This window comes from Theropithecus gelada, chromosome 4 (assembly GCF_003255815.1).
Source record: "Theropithecus gelada isolate Dixy chromosome 4, Tgel_1.0, whole genome shotgun sequence".
In the NCBI taxonomy this organism is placed as follows: domain Eukaryota; kingdom Metazoa; phylum Chordata; class Mammalia; order Primates; family Cercopithecidae; genus Theropithecus; species Theropithecus gelada.
This window is the reverse complement of record NC_037671.1, coordinates 49,299,429-49,322,408: the sequence shown is the minus strand read 5'-3', so window position 1 is coordinate 49,322,408 and position 22,980 is coordinate 49,299,429. Positions and strand designations below refer to the sequence as shown.

The window sequence follows — 22,980 nt, the reverse complement described above, 5'->3', positions numbered from 1 at the left end:
GAAGGGAAGGGAAGGGAAGGGAAGGGAAGATGGTTCATGTCTAATCCATCTTTGAAAGATACCAAGCTGGATCAGACAGGGATGACACTTATGAGGAGCTTCCCACAGTACTGTGGAGATGTGCATAGATGAGACGTACACAAATCAATGTTTAGGAATATGTAAGAGGCTGGGAGGGAGATAGGGATAAAGTACTGTAGGAATTTATAGGACAGAAAGACTCTGCATCTGAGGATTAGAGAAGACCTTTGTGGAAGAGATGACATTTGATTAGGTCCTGAATGAAGGATAAATGGGATTTGTCCACATAGAGAATTGTTCCAGTGCAGAGAAGTACTGGCAATGGGTAGGTAAGGAAGGTGTTGGAGTTAGCAAGTAGTGCTGCTGTTAGTGTCGTCGTTTAATTTTTAATAGGGACAATGCTTAAGCTTATTGCCTAGATGAAGACACATTTCAGTGTTCAGTGAATGCTTTCGTTAGTGACACATGAGAGGCCACGCATTTACCTAGTTTTAAGGTTGCCTTGACTACCAGTACTTCCCTATTAACTGTTCCAAATCTGCAATTGAAAACTCTGGTTTTATGTATGCATCCTGTGTTATTTTAGGTGAATATTTCTTATGAAAAAAATTTGAAACATCACTGTTGAATAGATGACTCCAAATTGTACTTCTATAATTGTGTGCTACTAATAAAATCAAGTTAGAAATATATTATATCTATAAACTTATTTTTATTTCCTACAGAGATTTGGGGCACTTTCAAAATTAATGAAAGATTTACAAATGACCTTTTGAATTCATCTTCTGCTATATACTCCAAATACGCAACTGGAATTGAAATTCAAGTAAGCTCTTTCTACTAATTATATAAGGAATTGTTTGCTACGCTCAAGTTCAAATGTTTTCAATTCAGCATGTATATTTAATATATATTCTTAATTATTCATTTTCAGTGAGCTATTACAGAGCAGTTATTTGCTCTGCCCACAGTTGAAATTCTCTGAGCATCTTCTTTCTAGGAAAGTTTAGCAGCTGACTTCTTTGCACTTTTGCTGTGTTCAGTTTTGCTCACTTATTTGAGTAATATACTAAGAGTTCTTGATTATTTTCTCTTTTTATTTTTTATAAAAAATGTTTATGGGCTGGGTGCAGCGGCTCACACCTGTAATCCCAGTATTTTGGGAGGCTGAGGTAGGCAGATCACTTGAGGTCAGGAGTTCGAGACCAGCTGGCCAGCATGGTGAAACCCAATCTCTACTAAAAAATACAAAAATTAGCAGGGCATGTGACATACACCTGTAATCCCAGATACTCAGGTGATGAGGCACAAGAATCGCTTGAACCCGGGAGGTGAAGTTTGTAGTTAGCTGAGATTGTGCCATTGCACTCCAGCCTGGGTAACAGAGTGAGACTCCACCTCAAAAAAAAAAAAAAAAAAAGAAAAAGAAAAAGAAAAAAAAATTCGTGATCTAAGCTCAATTGTCAGCATTTGGGATTTGTTCTATAAAGAAAACTCTGTTGTTAGAGAGTGAAGAGAGTTAATAAGCAAAACTCTCAGTTTTATAATAAAGTCACATAAAAACTAGATCAGTGTCCCTCCACCTAGGATGCTGGCTCAGGTGTAGCTCTAACTGAAGACCCGAGCAAATACTTAATAGATGGATTCAGTCTAAGTACCTGTAAAAATTAATAGCCAAGGAAAAATGGATTTTGGGTAAATTTATTCTATGATCTGGCATCAAATTCATCTCCTATTCTAAGCAGTTGGTTATTCACAATATATTAGCAATCTCAAATGTACGTTTTATACATGTATATGTATGGATGTGTGTGTGTGTATACATTCACAACTGTTATTTTAACTGTATTTGTATGACATGCAATTATTTCCCACTGTGTCTCTTTTCGTTACTGCTTTGCTACTGTTGATTTATTTATTGTCTGTTTCAACTTTTTGCTCAAATGTCTTTCTGAAGTATGGGAAGAAGAATTAACACATTGCTCTTTGTTCTCTTTCTAAGCTTAAAAAAGCATACAAAAGAATTCAAGGTTTTGAGTCTGTTCAGGTCACCCAATTTCGGTAAGTAACACAATGGTCTTAGAAGGGCATCTAAGAATTGGGCGCCAGTTCTGCAGAAGGCAGAGTGCTGTTTTTAGATGACCCTGACAGAAAACAGGACAGAATTCATCTTTATGGTAGGATTTTTACTAAGTGAAGAAGGATCTGTAATGCTTTAAAAAGTCTGAAGAGGAAAGCCTGGATTCTTACTTAAGTGAGTTTAGGACCTTAAATTTTTTTTTGACAGTTTCACTCTGTAAAAATTAAAATTAATTTTTAATTTAAAAATTTAAAATTTAATAAAAATTTTTAAATTAAATTAATTTAATCACCCAGGCTGGAGTGCAATGGCGCAATCTAGGCTCACTGTAACCCTGCAACCTTTGCCTATGGGGTTCAAGAGATTATCCTGCCTCAACCTCCCAAGTAGCTGGGATTACAGGCACCCACCACCACATCCAGCTAACTTTTTTATATTTTTAGTAGAGACAGGGTTTCACCATGTTGGCCATGCTGGTCTCAAACTCCTGACCTCAGGTGATCTGCCTGCCTCAGCCCCCAAAGTGCTGGGATTTCAGGCATGAGCCACCACATCTGGCCTAGGACCTTAAATATTGAAAAGCATTCTCAAAACTGTGGGTCAGTGAGTAGAACTACAAAACAATAGTAGTAGGGCAGAAACTTGGAAGAAGGCAGGAGATCATGGTGCTCGTCCATGGGAAAAAGTGAGGGTTGGGGATAAGGGTTGTGGGTTGCCAAAGGGTGGATTTTCTCCTTCAGCAACCACAGGAGATATGATGTCTTATAATTCGGAGCCAGAAGTGGGGCTTTGGGTGAAATATCTTTGCACAGACATCATGTATACATCATAGTTCAAAACCCAGTAGTCATTGTTTACAGCAAATAAAGAAATATTTAGTAAATTATCTTTTTGTTTATGCCTTAATTCCAAAAGTTGTTTAGTTAGTTATCTACGTGTACATTAATTACCAACTATTAATAGTCTGTCTGCTTGTTAGAGAAAGTGGCTTAGAGGTCAGAGAACTTGACTTGTTATATTTTTTTCACAGTTAACTTAAAAACACCCATAGGAAATTTTCTTTTTCTTTTCTTTTCTTTTCTTTTTTTTTTTTTTTTTTTGAGATGGAGTCTCGCTCTGTCACCCAGGCTTGAGTGCAGTGGCACGTTCTCAACCTCCACCTCCCAGGTTCACGCCATCCTCCTGCCTCAGCCTCCGAGTAGCTGGGACTACAGGTGCCCACCACCATGCCTGGCTAATTTTTTTGTATTTTTAGTAGAGACAGGTTTCACCGTGTTAGCCAGGATGGTCTTGATCTCCTGACCTTGTGATCCGCCTGCCTTGGCTTCCCAAAGTGCTGGGATTACAGGTGTGAGCCACTGCGTCCGGCCAACCCATAGAAAATTTTCAACAGCATTTGCTATCAACACATTGTCCTGGGCATTGTCCTTTTAAGTCATACATGTATAGTTTTCTTTAAAATTCAATACTAGCAAAAACACTGCTTCTTTTTTTATATTGAGATTTATATAGTTAATCATACTTTCAATATTCATATTTTTCTTTTCTGTTATCCTTGTTTTCTATCTATACTTCTACTTTATATTCTATCATGTATATCTTATAAGCTGTCTGCAATAATTTGTAGACAAAATCACAGTAAAAGTAGGCACAAGTCTATAAACTACAACTTTTGAGGTTTTACTTTTGTTTTGCTTCATTTTGTTTTAATATGGGGTCTCACTCTGTTGTCCATGCTGGAGTGGAGTGGTGCGATCTCAGTTCACTGCAGCCTTGACCACCTGGGTTCAAGCAATTCCACCTATGCCTCCCTGGTAGCTAGGACCACAGGCATGTGCCATCATGCTTGGCTAATTAGTTGAGGTCTTGCTACGTTGCTCAGGCTGGTCTTAAACTCCTGGGCTCTAGTGATCTTCCTACCTCAGCTTCCCATAATACTGAGATTACATGCATGAGACACCAAGCCCAGTCTAAAGTTTTACATTTTGCATATATGATTTAAAATAAATGTCTTTTTAAAAAATTCTTTTGAAAAATAAAGAAGGTTTTCACCATGTTGACCTGGCTGGTCTCAAACTTCTGGCCTCAAATGATCCACCCACCTTGGCCTCCCAAAATGCTGGAATTACAGGCATGAGTCACCATGCCCAGATTAAAATAAATCTTAATCTCTCATTGTATTTACTTATCTGTCAAACAAGACAGTTATACACCTGTGGAACCTGGTTTAACTTCATTAAATCAAATCAATAATAAGCAGGAAAATACTTTGTAATCAATAGAAGGGACATATCGATGTAAAGGTATTGCGACCATCATTACACAAAAGGGTGTCTGCACTTATTTATACATTGTGAGCAGAAGTTCAATGTAGTACGAATTTGAGCTGCAGAGCTTCTGATCAATTAGTAATGAATAATTTTCTGACCCAACTTCTCATTGGGCCTCAGTTCTCTTATCTATAAAATGGGAATGATACACTGCTTATCTTGTGATTTATTTTTGCAGGATTGACTTAATATATGTGATCTCGTGCTTTCATGGTTTCAAACACATCTGTATGCTGATAGATTCTAAATTTATTACTTGAGCTTGGGCACTCCCCTGAACTCCAGACCCAAATATCCAACTGCCTACTTGAAAATCTCCACTTGGTTTTCCAGCCGGCATGTCAAATGTCACATGTTCAAACTGGGAATCCTCTGACTCTCCCCTTCCTAACCTATAACTTATTTTTCCCACTGTCTTCCCTACTTCCATTACAGCAATGCTATTCTTCCACTTGCAGAGACCCAATCCTTGGAGCCATCCTGTGCTATAATTTCTTTTATTGAGGTATAACTTGCACACCGTTATGTGCTCAAACTTTGGGTACAACTCGAGCAGCTTTGACAAAAGCTTGTGCAAGTCCCTTCCTATCAAGATGGAGCATTCTCACAACCCCAAAAGTTTAGTCTATTCCAGAACTTCACGTAAATAGAATAATCCCGTTTTTGTTTTTTTGTTTTTTTTTTTTTTTTTCGTGTTTGGTTTCTTTCACTCAGCATAATGTCATTGAGATTCATCCTCATTTTTCTATCAGTGCTTCCTTCCTTCTTGTAGCCCAGTAGTACTCCATTGTAAGAGTATACAAAAACTTGCTTTTCCATTCCTTGGAATTATTGACTAATTTCTTTCTTTCATACCCCAAATCTTCTCCATTAGTAAGTTCTATGGCTCTAGCTCCAAATAAAACCTGAATTTGACCACATGCACAGCCACCCAACTAGTTCAAGCCACCACCAGCTCTTTCCTAACTGGGTTCCCTGTTCCTTGCTGGCTTCCCTTCCATCTGTTTTCTACACAGCAGCCCTTATGGTCTTAAAAGATAAATCTTATGATGCCACTACCTTTTAATAAAGAAGAAAACTTTTTAATAAAGAATGAAATCCCAACTCTAATGTCCTATGAGATCTGGCTCCTGGTACCACTCCAATATCATCTCCTGCTATTGTTCCCTTGCTGTTGAATTTCAATCATCCTAGTATTTAAGCTTGTCAAACTCACAGGCATTTTCCTGCCTCAGGACCTTTACGCGTGCTGACATTCCACACCAATGTTCTTTGCATAGCTGGCTTTTTTTCTTTGCATAGCTGGCCGCAGGCCTCAGCTTCAAAGACCCTCAGCACAAAAAAGCCTTCACTAACCAGCTTTATTTAATGTGGGGTCCCATAATTATATCTGTATATATATAGATATTCCCAGTGAGCATGGCTAGGTGGAGGGTAAGTATATATACAGATAAATTTATATATATATATGTATGTATTTTTGGTGGATACTTGTTTTTTATTTGCCTTGCCTTGTCCACTAGAATATAAGCTCTGTTTGCTTTATTCCTGTGGACCCAATGCCATGTACACATATCACAGGCCCTGAGTGAATGAACGAATAAGTAGTGAATCTCATTTCTCTTTCCCCATAATCACTGCAGAAATGGAAGCATCGTTGCTGGGTATGAAGTTGTTGGTTCCAGCAGTGCATCTGAACTGCTGTCAGCCATTGAACAGGTTGCCAAGAAGGCTAAGACAGCCCTTCACATGCTGTTTCCATTAGAAGACTGCTCTTTCAGAGTGTTCAGAAAAGGTAATGCTGGATTCCCATCCTCTGCTTAGGTTAAGAGACCCCTTTAATTAGTAGTTCATTTGTGTCCTCAGGAAGTAGATTTGAGACATTTCAAAAAAGAATTGTTCTCTAACTGCCTTTCAGTACAAACAGGCAGCTGTTTCCCCGCACCCCGCCATGATGAAACTTAACTTCAACTGACTATTTCAAATTCTTGCTAGTTGGAAATCTGATCTGTACCTCTTAGTGTAAACAGTGTGGAGAACTGACTTCCCTGCAGGCTGTGAGGGAAAGGGCTCAGCAATAGTTGACTGGTATACGTGTTGAAAGCGTCCTAAGGCTGACAATATTCCTAAGTCGCAATCCAAGAAATCATGTCTTTAACACATATAAAGACAGACAGACAGACAGACACAGACAGACAGACACACACACACACACAGAGTTTTTCTTCATATATTTATCTTTTCCTTTTACATTCAGTCTTATGCCTTTCCTACCAAAATTTGTACCACTCTCTTTCAACAACATTTATTCGATAAATATTTACTGAGAGTCCAAAGTGTCTACATAGTTAAAATGCAGCAATGGTGAAAACAAACAAAAATCTTAACCCTGACTGGGTGCGGTGGCTCACATCTGTAATCCTAGCACTTTGGGAGGCCAGGGTGGGCAGATCATTTGAGGTCAGGAGTTCACGATCAGCTTGGCCAACATGGTGAAACCCTGTCTCTACTAAAAACACAAAAGTTAGCCAGGCCCGGCGCAGTGACTTACGCCTGTAATCCCAGAACTTTGGGAGGCCAAGGCGGGCAGATTGCATGAGATCAGAAGTTTGAGACCAGCCTGGCCAACATGGTGAAATCCCGCCTCTACTGAAAAAAAAAAAAAAAAAGTATTAGCCAGGCGTGGTGGTACGCACCTGTAATCCCAGGTACTTGGGAGGCCAAGGCAGGGGAATCGCTTGAACCTGGGAGGTGGAGGTTGCAGTGAGTCGAGATCGCTCCACTTAACTCCAGCCTGGGCGACATAGCAAGACTTGGTCACAATAAATACATACATACATACATACATACATACATACATACATACATAAATAGCCAGGCATGGTGATGTGCACCTGTAATCCCAGATATAGGGAGGCTGAGGCAGGAAAATCACTTGAGCCTGGGAAGTAGAGGTTGCAGTGAGCAGAGATCACACCACTGTCCTCCAGCCTGGAAAACAAGAGTGAAACTCCGTCTCAAAAAAAAAAAAAAAATCATAGCCCTTGTGGATCTTTTAGTTAATGTCTCTATCTCCTAGTTCCAATCATGGTAAGAATGCATTACTAAGAGCCATCAGCAAGAGTACCAATTGGTTGCAATGTGAGAAATGCTTAAAGGAGTACAGGTAGGAAGTGCTACTCACAAATAACAATTGCCCATCTTTTAACCATATCATTACTGCTTTATTCTATAGTGTCTGGAAAATTGTCTGGCTTTCTAATGTTCCTTTAAAGAGTAAAAATATTTCCTGAGAGTGATCACATCATTCCTTATTATCACCTAATACTTACTAGTTGATAGCCCATTAAAGGTGATATTGTTGGCACAGATCAGACACCTGGAAGGAGGGGTCAGGAAGCTGGGCATCAAAGACAAACTTCTCCTACTTCTGAATTTTGCCTGGATTTCATCTCCAAAAATATGACTTCCAAAACTGTTAAACATGACTACATGGTGTATATAGAGTGCTAGGATATTCTAGGATCATTTTTCTTCGTTGTCTTCTTTTGTTTCCAGCCCAGTGTAATGACATTGTCTTTGGATTTGGGTCCAAGGATGATGAATATACCCTGCCCTGCAGCAGTGGCTACAGGGGAAGCATCACAGCCAGGTGCCAATCATCTGGGTGGCAGGCCATAAGGGAGACTTGCGTGCTCCCTCAGCTTGAAGAACTGAAGAAGGTGAGGCATTTTCACTTTGTAGACTTGCCCTGGTTTCGAGTTTCAGAGTGGCAATCTCCCAGTTAGCATGGCTAGGTGGAGGGTAAGTATACCTACGTGCATAACTGGCCAGTATGCAAAGAGCAAGGAGACATCAGAACTTGGTGAACCCGTGGAGTCGTGCATGGGTGATAGCGTCTGGGCAGCAGAGTCTAGGTTGCAACTCAAAAGACAGAGCTGATAGTTTTCTCAGGCAGAGGTGTTGTGGAGGAGTGTATCAATGCTGAGGAGGTCTGTGATGGATGGTAGAGCAGCAATTAAACTGGCCTCAGAAGTTCAGAAGACCTGGGAATTAAAAAGGAGTGAAGGTGTGAGTCATAAGCTAGCAGACTTCCTACAAGTAAGGATATATCTATATCAGAAATTAGGGCAAGGAGTGGGTCAGACAAAGGCGAACCTTATAAAATGACTGAACTGCAATGGACCTTAAGGGGCATCTGGTTTACCAACCTCATTTTACAGATCAGAAAACAAAAGACCAAGGGGTCAATAGTTCCTTTGGTAGCAATAGTTTTGAATTAGAAGCATGGTCACCTGACTCCCAGTCCAGTGCTGTATTAGTCTGTTCTCACATTGTTATAAAGAACTACCTGAGACTGGGTAGTTTATAAAGAAAAAGAGGTTTGACTCACCGTTGTGCAGGATGTACAGAAGGCGTATCTGGGGAGGCCTCAGGAAACTTACAATCATGGCAAGAGGCGAAAGGGAAGTAAGCACATCCTCATATGGTGACACGACAGAGAGAGAGAGAGAGAGAAAAAGAGAGAGAGAGAGAATGGGGGAGGTACTACACACTTTTAAACAACCAGTTCCTGTGAGAACTGTATCATGAAACAGCACGTGGGGGATGGTGCTAAACCATTAGAAACCACCTCCATGATCCAATCATCTCCCACTAGGCCCCACCTCCAACACTGGGAATTATAACTCGACATAGGATTTGGGTGGGGACACAGAGCAAAACCATATCAGGTGCTATGCCCTCCACATGATGCTCTCTTAGGAAGCTTCAAGTATTAAGACAAGGAAGATAGAAAGAAGGAAATAAATATCTAGGAATCAGAAGAACTCAAGTCACAGAAAAGAAGGACCCCAAGACCAGTTCACAGATACTGTTCAGCAAGTAGATTTCCATATTGAGCAGAACTTCTATTCCAACCAGAGACCTTGCTGCTGATGATGCAATAGAAAACCTCAGAATGGTATTCATCGGAGGACTGTGGAATGTTTACTTCTCCCTTTCTGGATCTCAGTTTCCTCATCTGTAAACTGGGAAAGGGGATTAGATTAGCTAGCTTCTGGGGTCTCTTCTTGCTTTTGCCTTCGTTGCCTCAATTCTGGACATGAGCAATAGTTGAGACTAGTTCGCTCCAGGCAGATCCCAGGTGCCTTGAACAGAAAACAGCATTGTCCGTTGAGAAGAACAAGAAGGAAAATGGGGGGCACTTGGGCTCCCAAGTGGACTTATGTTGAATGGAAGGGGACAACCCTTCTTTGTTGCTTTCCAAATTAGCCTAGTGTAGTAGAAGCAGATGGGAGCTTCAAGAAAGAAGTAAAACTCCAAATCTAGGGCTGGGCGTGGTGGCTCACGCCTGTAATCCTAGCACTTTGGGAGGCCGAGGTGGGCAGATCACAAGGTCAAGAGTTCAAGACCAGGCTGGCCAACATGGTGAAATCCCATCTCTACTAAGAATACAAAAACAATTATCTGGGCATGCATGCCTGTAATCCCAGCTACTCAGGAAGCTGAGGCAGGAGAATCTCTTGAACCCAGGAGGCCAAGGTTGCAGTGAGCTGAGATTGCACCACTGTACTCCAGCCTGGGTGACAGAACAAGACTCCGTCACAAAAAAAAGAAAAAGAAAAAACTCCAAATCTTGTGACAAAACGGGGGCTGGCACAAGCCCAGTAGTCAAATCTCCATGTATGTTTCTCCCTTTTCCCATCTTACAAAGCATTCTCAGCGTAGTGTGGTGAACATAACACAGGATTAGTACCTACTCTAACATTTCCAGCTGAGTGCTCTGTGGAAGGTCATTAAATCTCACTGAACATGAGTTTCTGTATAATTAGGATAATAATTTATTTTAAAATGATTTTTAGTAAATCTTTTCAAGTTTCAGTTTCCTTAGCTATAAAATGAAAATAATAATGGTGCCTCCCTCAAAGAATGTTGAAAGAATTCAATCAATGAATCCCTGGTAAAGCATCTAGTGCAATGTCTAAAATATAGAAATCACTGAATAACAGCCTTTGTTACTATTGTTATGTAATTATCCTACATTAGAACACACCATACAAATGTTAGTTCTATATGGCCAAGACATTTGATTTAAATTTGATAAAACACAGCATGTCATTGTTTTCTAGAATGTAACCATTTTTGCTTCTAGAGTTTCAGTATGATTGCAGGCAATGCCACTGAGGCAGCTGTGTCATCCTTGGTGCAAAATCTTTCCGTCATCATTCGGCAAAGTCCATCAACCACAGCGGGGAATCTGGCTTCGGTGGTGTCGATTCTGAGCAATGTTTCATCTCTGTCACTGGCCAGCCATTTCAGGGTGTCCAATTCAACAATGGAGGTATGGTCTGCCTGTGCTTAGGGGTCACTTTAAATGCTTGATCCCGTAGGAGGAATGACAAAGCCTTAAAGATGAGGAACTATTGGAAAAGAGAGAAAGCCATGTAAGAGTCCTTATGTGAACTTTACTGTGTCCTCTGAGGTATACAAGGAACTCGGGATCAATTGTGTGGGTTCAAAGGAAGACGGAGCTGCTCTTATGCAGATTACCTGGGCAGCACCTGGCTTAGAGGAGACGGTGAGCTTTTGCATTATGTGCCACAGGTACTGACTTTTCAACATGTTTGCAGTCTATAATTTTTCTTTCCTGTGGCCACAAGCTCAGACTTGAACAGTGTATATTTTAAGAACTCCCTTCATAACAACTTCTCTTAACTGAAGAATTTATGGTTTAGTTGGATATTTAAAGATTAACTTGCAAATTACATAAATGATACTTGGTCACTATAGGAAGTGCAAATGAGCAGAAAGAAAAATAAAGTATCTGTAGCCTGCACTTTAAAATAGACATTTTAAAAGCTTACATTTTAGGTATCACCTCGGTACCTAGAAGAATGACAAGTGATATATAGCATGTGATCAATAAATATTTGTTCAATAAATATCCTTCCAAACATTTTGGATGTATACATTCTATATGTTAAAGGACACAATGTTTTACAAAATTGGATTATATAATATATGTTAAATCACACAATAATACTTAACTATATATGATTAAAATTGTTTCAGAAGTGACAGTAAATATCAGTAAGTTAAACTCCCTGAGTTAAAGAAAAGATACTCTAATTTGTTTTTTCAAAACCTGACCACATGTTTACAAGAGATCAACTGAAACAAAATGACACTGCTAAAAATACAATGAAGAGTGAAAACAAAGCAAACACAAAGCAAAAGAAAACAGTTTTCTAGGGGCAGTAGAAGTAGAACAATCATGGGATTCTGGGCTAGACGGCAGAGAGGGCTGGGTCAGGGTAAGACTCACTTGGAGTGACAGATGCTTGCGGCAGAATGTCTGGGAGCCAGCCCCATAAGCAAGAGAAGAGGTTCTTTGGGAAAAAGTAACAACTTCCAAGGATTTGCTTGGAAAATGAATCTCTCAGGCTAAGACTGACCCTTAAAACCCATGACAGTTCAATGCTTGGGTCCAGACTTTAAAAATTGTTTTGCTTTATGCGGTAGGAAACAAGAAACATAACAACTGTAGAAAACAAGAAACCTAAAAATGTGAGCATCTCTTATGTGAGTTTTGAACTTCTGGTGTTAGCAGAACAAACATAATATGGGAAAGCAGTACAAGGTAGTGTCTGCATCTTTGAGCCTCAGCCTGAATAGCAGTGCAGTCATGTTTGCCATCTCAGGGAGGAGGAAATGCGCATCACATGTGCAGCTGAAATTACAGGATGCTTTCTCATTCGTCCTGAAGCCCTAGTGCATTTACAAATGCTCTGGGGTGATCACCCTGGAACTTACATGATTCTGCTGACCCAAGATTTTGCCCAAAGCTTCTACTGTACAGAGGAACTGAGCTAAATTTGATTGATGAGTTTTAATGTGGTTCGTGACTGAGCCAGTTCTCTGGGCATTTTTCCTGTAATTAATGCTAATTACTATCCACTGCTAGTCTTCTTATCTGTTTATTCAAAAACACAAACCGACTTTCATCCTTGTGTTTCAGGATGTCATCAATATAGCTGACAATATCCTTAATTCAGCCTTAGTAACCAACTGGACAGTCTTACTGCAGGAAGAAAAGCATGCCAGCTCACGGTTACTACAGACATTGGAAAACATCAGCACTCTGGTGCCTCCGACAGCTCTTCCTCTGAATTTTTCTCGGAAATTCATTAACTGGAAAGGGATTCCAGTGACCAAAAGTCAACCCAAAACGGATTACAGCTATCAGATTGAAATATTACCCCAAAATTCAAGTATTCCCATCAGAGGCCGTGTGTTAATTTGGAAAGACCAATTCCAGAGATCCCTTCCAGAAACTATTATCAGCATGGCCTCGTTGACTTTGGGGAACATTCTACCCATTTCCAAAAATGGAAATGCTCAGGTCAATGGACCTGTGATATCCACAGTTATTCAAAACTATTCCATAGATGAAGTTTTCCTATTTTTTTCCAAGATAGAGTCAAACCTGAGCCAGCCTCATTGTGTGTTTTGGGATTTCAGTCATTTGCAGTGGAACAATGCAGGCTGCCACCTAGTGAATGAAACTCCAGACACCGTGGTGTGCCGATGTACTCACTTGACCTCCTTCTCCATGTTGATGTCACCTTTTGTCCCCGCTACGATCCTCCCCATGGTAAAATGGATCACCTATGTGGGACTGGGTATCTCCATTGGAAGTCTCATCTTATGCCTGATCATCGAGGCTCTGTTTTGGAAGCAGATTAAGAAAAGCCCAACCTCTCACACACGTCATATTTGCATGGTGAACATAGCCCTGTCCCTCTTGATTGCTGATATCTGGTTTATTGTTGGTGCCACAGTGGATGCCATGGTGAACTCTCCTGGAGTCTGTACAGCTGCTGTGTTCTTTACACATGTCTTCTACCTCTCTTTGTTCTTCTGGATGCTCATGCTTGGCATCCTGCTGGCTTACCGGATCATCCTCGTGTTCCATCACATGGCCCGGCATTTGATGGTGGCTGTCGGATTTTGCCTGGGTTATGGGTGCCCTCTCATTATATCTGTCATTACCATTGCTGTCACACAACCTAGCAATACCTACACAAGGAAAGATGTGTGTTGGCTTAACTGGTCCAATGGAAGCAAACCACTCCTGGCTTTTGTTGTCCCTGCACTGGCTATTGTGGCTGTGAACTTCATCGTGGTGCTGCTAGTTCTCACAAAGCTCTGGAGGCCGGCTGTTGGGGAAAGACTGAGTCGGGATGACAAGGCCACCATCGTCCGCATGGGGAAGAGCCTCCTCATTCTGACCCCTCTGCTAGGGCTCACCTGGGGCTTTGGAATAGGAACACTAGTGGACAACCAAAATCCGGCTTGGCATGTTATGTTTGCTTTACTCAATGCATTACAGGTGAGAACAATAACAATAACCTATCGTATTGTCAAGTAACTGGAATAAGTAGAGAACTCAGATAGATAAAACCACTCTAGAGATTATCTCATCTCCCTGCCTCCAGCAAGACCATCAGAAAAACTGCATGGAAACAATAAATAGAAAAACATTCTTTTTCTTACTTAGTTACTATCATACTGAAGCAGAATATTGGAATTCTTCAGTAACCCATTACAGGGCTTTAAATCTATTAGAGTTCTTATGACAAACAATCTTGCTGCTGACTCAGTTCTCTTTCTCTTATGCAGAACTCTGGGAAAAAAATAAACAGAGAAAGGGAAATATATTATAAGTACTTGTTGACTCTGAATGGTGCAAAGGAATTTCCTAGGGTGCAATAGAGAAGGGGCTAGCAAAATGCAACCAGTAGCCTGTTTTTGTAAATAAAGTTTTATTGGAATACAGCCATGCTTATTTATGTACATATGGTCTATGGCTGCTTTCACTGCAAGGGCAGAGTTAAGTAGTTGCAAAAGAAACTGTATAGCCCACAAAGCCTAAAGTACTTACCACCTGGCTCATCACAGAAAAAGTTTGCTAATCTCTGCTACAAAGAATCGGTTTTTACTTGGCACAGTCAGAGAGTGTTCAGAGAGGAGGTAGACAAAGGAGTCATTATGTTTTGATGAATCTGGATGACAGCCTTCGATCCCAGTTCAGTGAAGGTTTTGTTGGACCACCTCAGACAATGACTCAGGGAAGTGGTGGTTAAACGTTTGAGCTCTAGAGTTAAATAGGTCTGGGCTCAAATACATCACTTTACAAACTGTTTGACCTCTAGCACATTGCTTAATCTTTCTGTCTCTCAATTCTCTAGTCTTTTAAAGAGAGATAATAATACTTACATCATCAAATAAATATGAGGGTTAAATGAGATAATTTAGTACTTGTCGCATTGTCTGGTAAATAACAAATGCTCAATAGATGTTTCCTAAAACTAGTTGGTTCTCCATCTATTCAGCAGCCGGTGAACAGTCAGGTGCAAGTATGGAGGGCAATCATAGAGCATGCCCCTAGCAGTGACAAGTTTAGGGAGCTCCTGTTGGGGAGCAGGAGTACAGTCTCATGGTGATACACTGTCTGAACAAGCACCAACTGAAGGAGCTATGCCTGAGAGAAGGAATTCAAGGTCCATCAAAACATTTACCAAGGGTTCCCCAAGACCTGTACTGGAAGGAAAGGGTGCCGAAATAGGTCATATCCTTCCACTTGGCCATAGGATTGGATCTCTGTGCCTACTGCCATCATAGATGCTTAGACATTAAATGCCTGGTCTAAGACTAAGATACAGACAGAAAAGGATGCTATTTGTTTTGGGTTGGGACGGTACAATAGGGGAGAATGAAGCTCCACATGCAAAACTTCATTCACCAGGTCATTTGCTTATTTAGACATCAACAAAAAATTTTTTTGAGTACTTTGCATAGTGCCATGCACTTGTGGAGGCCGCACGGTGTTCTTGCTTTCAAGTAGACTAGAGTCTCTTAGGGAGACAGACAAGAAAGCAGTTTCAATGTGGGGTGAATAGTGTTACATATAAATGCTTTCTTTTTTGGAAAAGAAAAATACAATACATGTGATTTATTCCTTTTTTTTTAAGGGATTTTTTATCTTATGCTTTGGAATACTCTTGGACAGTAAGGTATGTGCATTTATTTTTCTCATTAACCCCTAGCCCAGACATCTTAGGCCCCCTCCCCTTTGTTCTGAGGCCTTTATTCATGTAATAAGAGGTTGGACTATGGGTACTTTTGTAATAAAATTCTGTGCTTTTAGAGAGGTCAGGCTCAGTCAGAAAACAAAGGAACTAAACAGTCACTGCTGATAAAGCTGTACAGAACTAATCAAACATGTAATGTAAACGTTGTCAGAAAAAAGGGGAATTCTTTTTGTCTTTGACTTTTCTAATTTAAATTATGGTATGGCAGTAATTCCATAGCAAAATTGCTTTGCTAAGAGGTGAATTCTCTTTTGCTCTTTCAATTAGTCTACCCATTTATTTAGAATATGCTGAAAGATATATCTACTGCTATAATTTTAGAGTTTTAAGTAGTAAATGTTAGTAGCCTCTCACAGACTATTATTTTAAGTGAAGTAACTCAGGAATGGAAAACCAAGCATCATATGTTTTCACTCATATGTGGGAGATAAGCTTTGAGGATGCAAAGACATAAAAATGACACAATGGACTTTGCAGACTCAAGGGAAAAGAGTGGGAAGGGGGTGAGGGATAAAAGACTACAAATTGGGTGCAGTATATACTGCTCAGATGATGGGTGCATCAGAATCTCACTAAAGAACTTACTTATGTAACCAAACACCACTTGTTCCCCAATAACCTATGGAAATAAAAACATTTTAAAAAGTAAAGTATACCGTTGAAGAAAAATAAACAAATAAATAGCCTCTCACATTAAATAAAATTCCCAGTGAAGAACAGTGAGTTTAAGTGAAAGATAATAGAAAAAAATTTTTAAATATACTTGTTTCATAAACCCAAGCATAAAACAATTCTGTTGGGAGAGGTGAAGGCAGTAAGCTAATAGATGTACAGTCTTTGGTTTAATAAGAAAATAAAAATATTTTATAATTAGCAAAATTGTTGCTAATTATAGGAACAATTTTGCACATGAACAAACCCCTATCTACAAAGAAGCAATTTGCTGTTCTTAATTGTACTAAATAATTGCCTTGTCTTACCATTCATGTGGTTAGGAAACCGTTCACTTCACTTCAAAGATACACTTCAATTTAGTAATTATTGCCAACTACTAATGTCTAAAATCTGAATGAGTATGGCATTTGGTACTGCTGTTCTTTGTTGAATTCTGGTTTTGTTTATAGGTAAAGAGATGAAGAAAATAATCTTTCTGCCAGATATCCATTCATGGCCTACTAAGTGCTTCTAGGAAATAATACTATTAAATAATCATTTCAAGCTGCAGTTATTCTTGATTTGTCTGCATATGATTGTATGTGTATCTCCTCAATATTTCTTTGTTTCCCTTATAGCTGCGACAACTTCTGTTCAACAAGTTGTCTGCCTTAAGTTCTTGGAAGCAAACAGAAAAGGTAATTATCTCCTATTGCCATGAATCCAATACATGAAGTTCCAGTTTTGCATTCTTCTCTTTATACCGTCTTGCTGCAAGTCAACTTCTGTGTAAACCCCTTGAATTTCTTTCACCATGATATTCCTGATATCTGACATGGAGCCTGGCACATGAGCGACAGTAGAGTTGCTGAGTGAATGAGTGTTCAAATGAATGACTGGAAACTTACAAGGATGCTTAAGTATGGAGGTCTGTGGGTGTTTGTGAGTGAACGCTTTTGAACAATGGCATTTACTTTAGTCTGACTTGCTTGTCAATATTTAGAACTAGTAAGGCCCTTTTCTTCATCTGATTTTCCAAACCTTCTGTAAACCATTTTTCCTTCTCTAGAAAGATAAAAGGGGAGATCTTGGTTACATTCTTGTCTTTAAATTTGGTCAACTTCTAATATATAAAATTATTACGTATTAATAATTTTCTTTTTTTAGGCTGGTATCACTGATTCTGTTATTTGCAATCTTAGCTCTTAAGTCTACAAACTGACAAGTTTTTAAGGAAATGGAGGATTTCTGTTTCATTCTTTGCCATAAAAGTATAATCCATATGAGGATAGTATATTTAGAAACAAAAGTACTTGAACACATATTTTGTGTTTTCAATGTTATTTAGACTTTTGTTTTTCAGCAAGGCACTGAGGGCCTTTCAGAAAGAGTTCTAAAGCAGAGAATTTCTGTATTTTATAAAAGTCAACTGACTTAACTGCATCCAAACCTATACGGGTATTTAGAGATTTTTACAAGTGACAATATAACTTTTTGAAATAAAAATCAATAAGGAAATTTTCCTCTGGCATTAAAAAATCTTTCTTGGTCTGCATTTTTCAGTAGACAGCACTGCTGTGAATTAGGGATCACTAGACCATGAGCAGGAGGACCAGTCCTGCCCTTGTATTTCTGACTTCGTAACCAATTGACTGTGTGATCTTAGGAAAGTCACTTTGTCTCTTGAGTTTCAATTTTCTCAAATGTAGAAAACAAATGTTGGACTAGTTATTCAAAGCAGAAGTTCTCACATTCTGGGATTTAGATTTTATGTCTGGAAGAACTAAAAATCACTCGAACCAGAAGTTGTGAAACTAATGAGTCATTATCTACACTTACGAAAAGGAGAAAATTACAGCACATGTGACTACATCAAAGAAAAAGCCTTTAGTGAATATAATGAGACAGGACACTCCCCACTCTGCAAAGCAGAAAGTCAAAATTTTTCTCTTTTGAAAACCAAAGGAAAAATACTCCCAAGTAAAATAAAACAAAAGCAAAAGCAAGAATGCCTGACGGTTTCTCTCTGTTTCGTTTCTCTCTGGTTCTAACATCAAGCACTGACACTTCTCAGAAGGCAGCAGTGGTCAGTGAGGGCTTTTGCTGTGTCTGTATTTGTACCTTCTCCTCAATTTTATTTCCAAATTAGGTGACAAAACTGAGATTTTTGTTTCTGGTTAGGTGGCTCATTTGTTTTAAAACAAATATACATTTTTTTCAAGAAGAAAATATGTGCATTCATAATTTTCTTAGAGAGTTTGAATGAAAAAGCAGGACCCCAAGGACCCCAGATGATAGATGATGAGAAGGTGAGAAAGAGATAACACTTAATGAATATTCCTGTCAAGAAACTCGCTGGTGAGCAAAATCAGTGAGAGTGCTAACCAGACGTAGACCCAGGACAGTAGTGACAGGCTACAGTTGAAGTTGCCAGGATGTGACAAGTTCGTATGTTGGGAGGGGTGAGCCAGTGAAGAGAGACTCTGAAAAATGAGAGAGAGAGAGCAAGGATAATGGGCAGAAGAGGATAATGGGCAGAAGAGTACTTCTGGGAAGACAGAGGGAATGGCTGGATTGAAGATGGAGGCATTAGCTGCTTGGCTTGGCACAGGAAATACCATACTGATGCAGGAGGAGCAACATGAATAGATTGGGATTCTAACTGAAAAGGTATCTGAGACAGGTCTCAATCAATTTAGAAGTTTATTTGCCAAGGTTCAGGATCATGAGTCATGATACAGCCTCAGGAGGTTCTGAGAATGTATGCCCAAGATGGGAGGATTACAGCTTGATTTTATACATTTTAGGGAGACATAAACATCAGTCAGTACATATGAGGTATATATTGGTTCAGTCTGGAAAGATGGGACAACTTGAAGTAGGGTCAGGAGGGCTTCCACGTCATAGGTGGATTCAAAGATTTTCTCATTGGCAATTGGTTGAAAGAGTTAAGTGAGACTATGATAGTTGACTGAAGGGAATGAAAGAGGAGCTAGCAATAGTCTCAGCAAAGACCATCCTTCAAGCCACAGCACATTGTATGGACCCCAAATCCTCTCCATGCTCAGGCCCCTGTCTTGACCCTCCATTGTCCCTAGGCATGTTCTCTGTAACTATTCTTCAAGACACAGACTCTGGTGGCCTTGACAGATCCCCCTCCACAAAGAATAGATTTACAGACCTATATCTGACTTCCAGTAACTCAGAGCCTGTTATTTGGCCAACTGCTTTGACCCATATAACTTCACAAACCTGAAGAGGCTGCTTCTTCCCAGACCACAGGGAAGCATGTTGAGTATGTTGCAACCTAAGATTCCTATCTCCAAATGGTACAGGATGCAATTTTAAGTGCCATGATCCCAGACCTTAGGATTTTTTTTAAGGGTTATAGCATTAAATGTTTGCTGAGTCCTGAATTCCAGGAAATTAATTATTTTGCTTTGAAAGTTTCAAATCTTTTTAATTCTTATTTTTGTGGCTTTTTTTTCAGAGCTCAGTGTGCCTTAATAGCAGTGAAAATTGAAAAACTATCACTGGTCTATCTACTGAATATTATAAGAACATGTTTTTCCCACCTTGGTTTGGTTTCCTCGTGGCATAGACTGTAGCAGGGAATGAAATTTTTTCCTTCCAATATTCCCAGTGCCTAGAACAGCATCTGGCACACAAAGGCATTCAATATGAGATGGTAAATTAATGGACAAATGAATGATGAACTAATGAGTGGAAAAATGTATAACGTATGTAAACACTTTTATCTTTCCCAATAAGTACATGCTTTTTGTTTCAAATATTTTACTTAATTTGATAATTCAGCTTTTAAATTATTGAACTCTATATAGCCTCTGTAATAATGACCAAAGTGTCATTCACAAGTAGGTTTGAGAGCTAAGATGAGCAAGAGTAAAACAAAGCTTTACTGGGAGCCATTTTTAGTAGGAGCACTGTTTTTCCTCCATGGGTTTCTCTTCTATTAACAAATGTGATCCAAAGAAATGTAAGCATAGACATGGAAAGGGATAACGCCACCTTTAAAATTGTTTTTTAGTTTGTTGTTAGAAGTTGCAAAAATATACAGGAACACAGTATTCACTTGGAAATAAATTTTTAGGCATTTTAAATAGATTAAAGCAGAAGAAAGTGAGAAAGTAACCATTCTAAATTCTTGAAAAGAGAATAACACCTATGAAAATGGAATAAAGAATCATTAATGACATCAGGAAGTCAGGAAATACAGACCAACAGTAAAAGAATGCTGTTAACATCCAAATAACTCATTTTTCTTTTGTACAGCAAAACTCATCAGATTTATCTGCCAAATCCAAATTCTCAAATCTTTTCAACCCACTGAAAAACAAAGGTGAGTTACAGTTAAACCAAAGGTTATAAAAGGTGTGAAAAGAGAATATGAGTGTACCATATGAAGAAACTTCAATGGCAACATCTAAGAAATTCATGTGAGAAGTGTGGGATTATCAGCCAGCCATGTTTTCAGAGTTCATCTGGGCTGTGCTAAGGGCTGACGGAACAATGTAGGCGACTTGATGCTCATGGAGAACCAGAGAGTATCTTTATGTAAGGTCATCACAAATTATCTCTATTTCCCCAGTTTGACATTATATAAATCTGTGGCATTGATCATTGAGGCCTTGAGGGGAAGGAGTGTGGTTAGACTAACACCATTTATGTCCTTACTGGAGAATCACCCCTTTGTGCCAGCTGCCAAGCAGTGGGCATGTGGCCAGGTGCTTGTGCCCTGATGTTGCACATGTCCTCCTCCCTAAAATGCCCCTAGGCAGGAAGGGGCCACACCTGGAGAGTGAAAGAGCACTGTCTCCTCCACCTGTGACATGCATTGGCCCTATGTTCATTGACTGGCGGTTACTAAAGTCTGTGCTATTCAGCAACTGCAAGACCAGTGTTTAAACATTGCAAGTAGTCACAGCATTCTTGGAGGAGAGAGAAGGTTGGAACATAGAAGTGGAGGAGGAGACACTGCCTTACAAGTTAAGTTGAAATCATACTTAAGAGTTCAAGTCCCATTTCACATTCAGTTATATTAATGTCATCATTAACGCAGGAAAATGAGAAACTCATTTTATATTCCCATTTAAATTATTCAAATTCCAGAAAAAGTTCAAGTGTCTGGAGAATGTGCTTGTCCCAGACCCTTGGGTTCTGTTGTTACCACCAGTTAGCTTGAGTGCTTTTTATAAGTCTCTACGTTTTGGGGGCATTTGCTCCTCACCTGTAAAATAAAAAGCTAAGAGATTACTAAGATTCTTCCAGCAATAACATATTGTGATCTCAATCTACTTTATATCATTTCCCAGCAATATTTGAAAAACATGATATTTCTCAAATAAGAGATACTTGACAAATGCAAGCTTCTGGGGTGTCGGTGAAATGCTATTTCTCTCCACCAAACACATTTTTTTGTCTTTCCCTAGAATCTTTTTGAAACTGTTCCTAGTTGTAAAATAATCTACAGGCTAATTTTCGTTTTGGTCTCATGCTTGATTTCAACAGAGTAGCAATAATTATTATCCTCTTTTTCCCCTTCAGGCCATTATGCATTTTCTCATACTGGAGATTCCTCCAACGACATCATGCTAACTTAGTTTTTCTCAACTGAATAAGGCAAGGAACCATAAAATCAAGAAAAAATTTTCAAAACAACTTGACATTTAGAGATAAATGTCAATGAAGAAATTATGCTCAGTATTCGATTGGGTTTTCTGATTTAGGGGTCTGGGAATAAAACAAGAATGTCTCAGTGGTTTCATTACTGCTCCCTTTTGTCTTCAATTAAATGAAAAGAAGATTTATTTCCATGTGATTTGATTCAAAGAAAGTGCTCCATAAATGCAGAAAAGCAGGTTTTGTTGGAAATTGTATCAGTTGTACCTTGACCATAAATATGGTTTCTATTTTCATAAAACAGCACTGTTCACATGCCATTTCCAATAATCTGGATTGAAGTAAGAAAATTTTATGAAATAGCTTTAGATAAATTAATAGGCCATGTTCATTTTCTTGTTAAAAAATTACTGGTTGGGGGGTGTGGGGAAAAGTTATTAGTGCAAATTTCCTAGAGAAAAAAAATTTGTCTTTCAAATCTTTTAGTTGAATTTTATGTTTGCTTTTGCTTTTTAGGTTCTATCACTTAACATTGAAAGTTATTCAGAAATAAAATGAAAACTTCCATTTCAGATAGCTTTGTAACCATTTATCAGAAAGTATAATAATGTGATTTGATATGTAATGTGGCATTTTTCAGTTTACAAGGCACTTTCATCTGGTCCCACACCCTGCAAACCGAAGTGTCAAGGCAGACCTAGTGCAGAGATGAGGGCATGGGGGCTCAGAGAGGTAAAGTGACTTGCCAAAGATTGTGAAGTCAGTTAAGGGGAATTGGGGATTTTTAGGACTTTTGTCTCCCAGACCATTTCTACAGCCAATAAAAGCCTTGAAAATTACCTACGGCTCTAGTAAATCTTCATGAGGTCAGTTACACAGTTCACCACTCCCAGAATTCTATGTAAGAGAGAAATTAAGGGAGAATTTGGTCATCAGCTTCCAGGGAGGTACCTTAAAACATCCTTATTTTCTTTCATAATACACCATAGGCACTTTGTGGAAGTTATTTTCTTGTATGGCCAGTGCCAGTTTTGGATGACATATAGAGCAGCAGGAGTTGATACTACGTGAAGCAACATTTCTCTTCCATACTTCCATC

The 22,980-nt window shown here is 39.2% G+C and overlaps 1 protein-coding gene across 1 annotated transcript in view; it reads left to right on the top strand.

Moving 5' to 3' along the window:
• ADGRF1 (adhesion G protein-coupled receptor F1) overlaps positions 1–22,720 on the top strand; it is a 42,564-nt gene extending 19,844 nt beyond the window's left edge. Inside the window, exons 6-15 of the mRNA XM_025383342.1 lie at positions 747–847; positions 2,024–2,082; positions 6,075–6,226; positions 7,990–8,153; positions 10,586–10,774; positions 12,452–13,825; positions 15,468–15,509; positions 16,880–16,939; positions 20,535–20,601; positions 21,807–22,720. Coding sequence (XP_025239127.1) covers positions 747–847; positions 2,024–2,082; positions 6,075–6,226; positions 7,990–8,153; positions 10,586–10,774; positions 12,452–13,825; positions 15,468–15,509; positions 16,880–16,939; positions 20,535–20,601; positions 21,807–21,862 — 2,264 coding nt within the window. The 3' untranslated portion in view covers positions 21,863–22,720. The remainder of the gene's footprint in view (positions 1–746; positions 848–2,023; positions 2,083–6,074; positions 6,227–7,989; positions 8,154–10,585; positions 10,775–12,451; positions 13,826–15,467; positions 15,510–16,879; positions 16,940–20,534; positions 20,602–21,806) is intronic.
• The last annotated feature ends 260 nt before the right edge of the window (positions 22,721–22,980 follow it).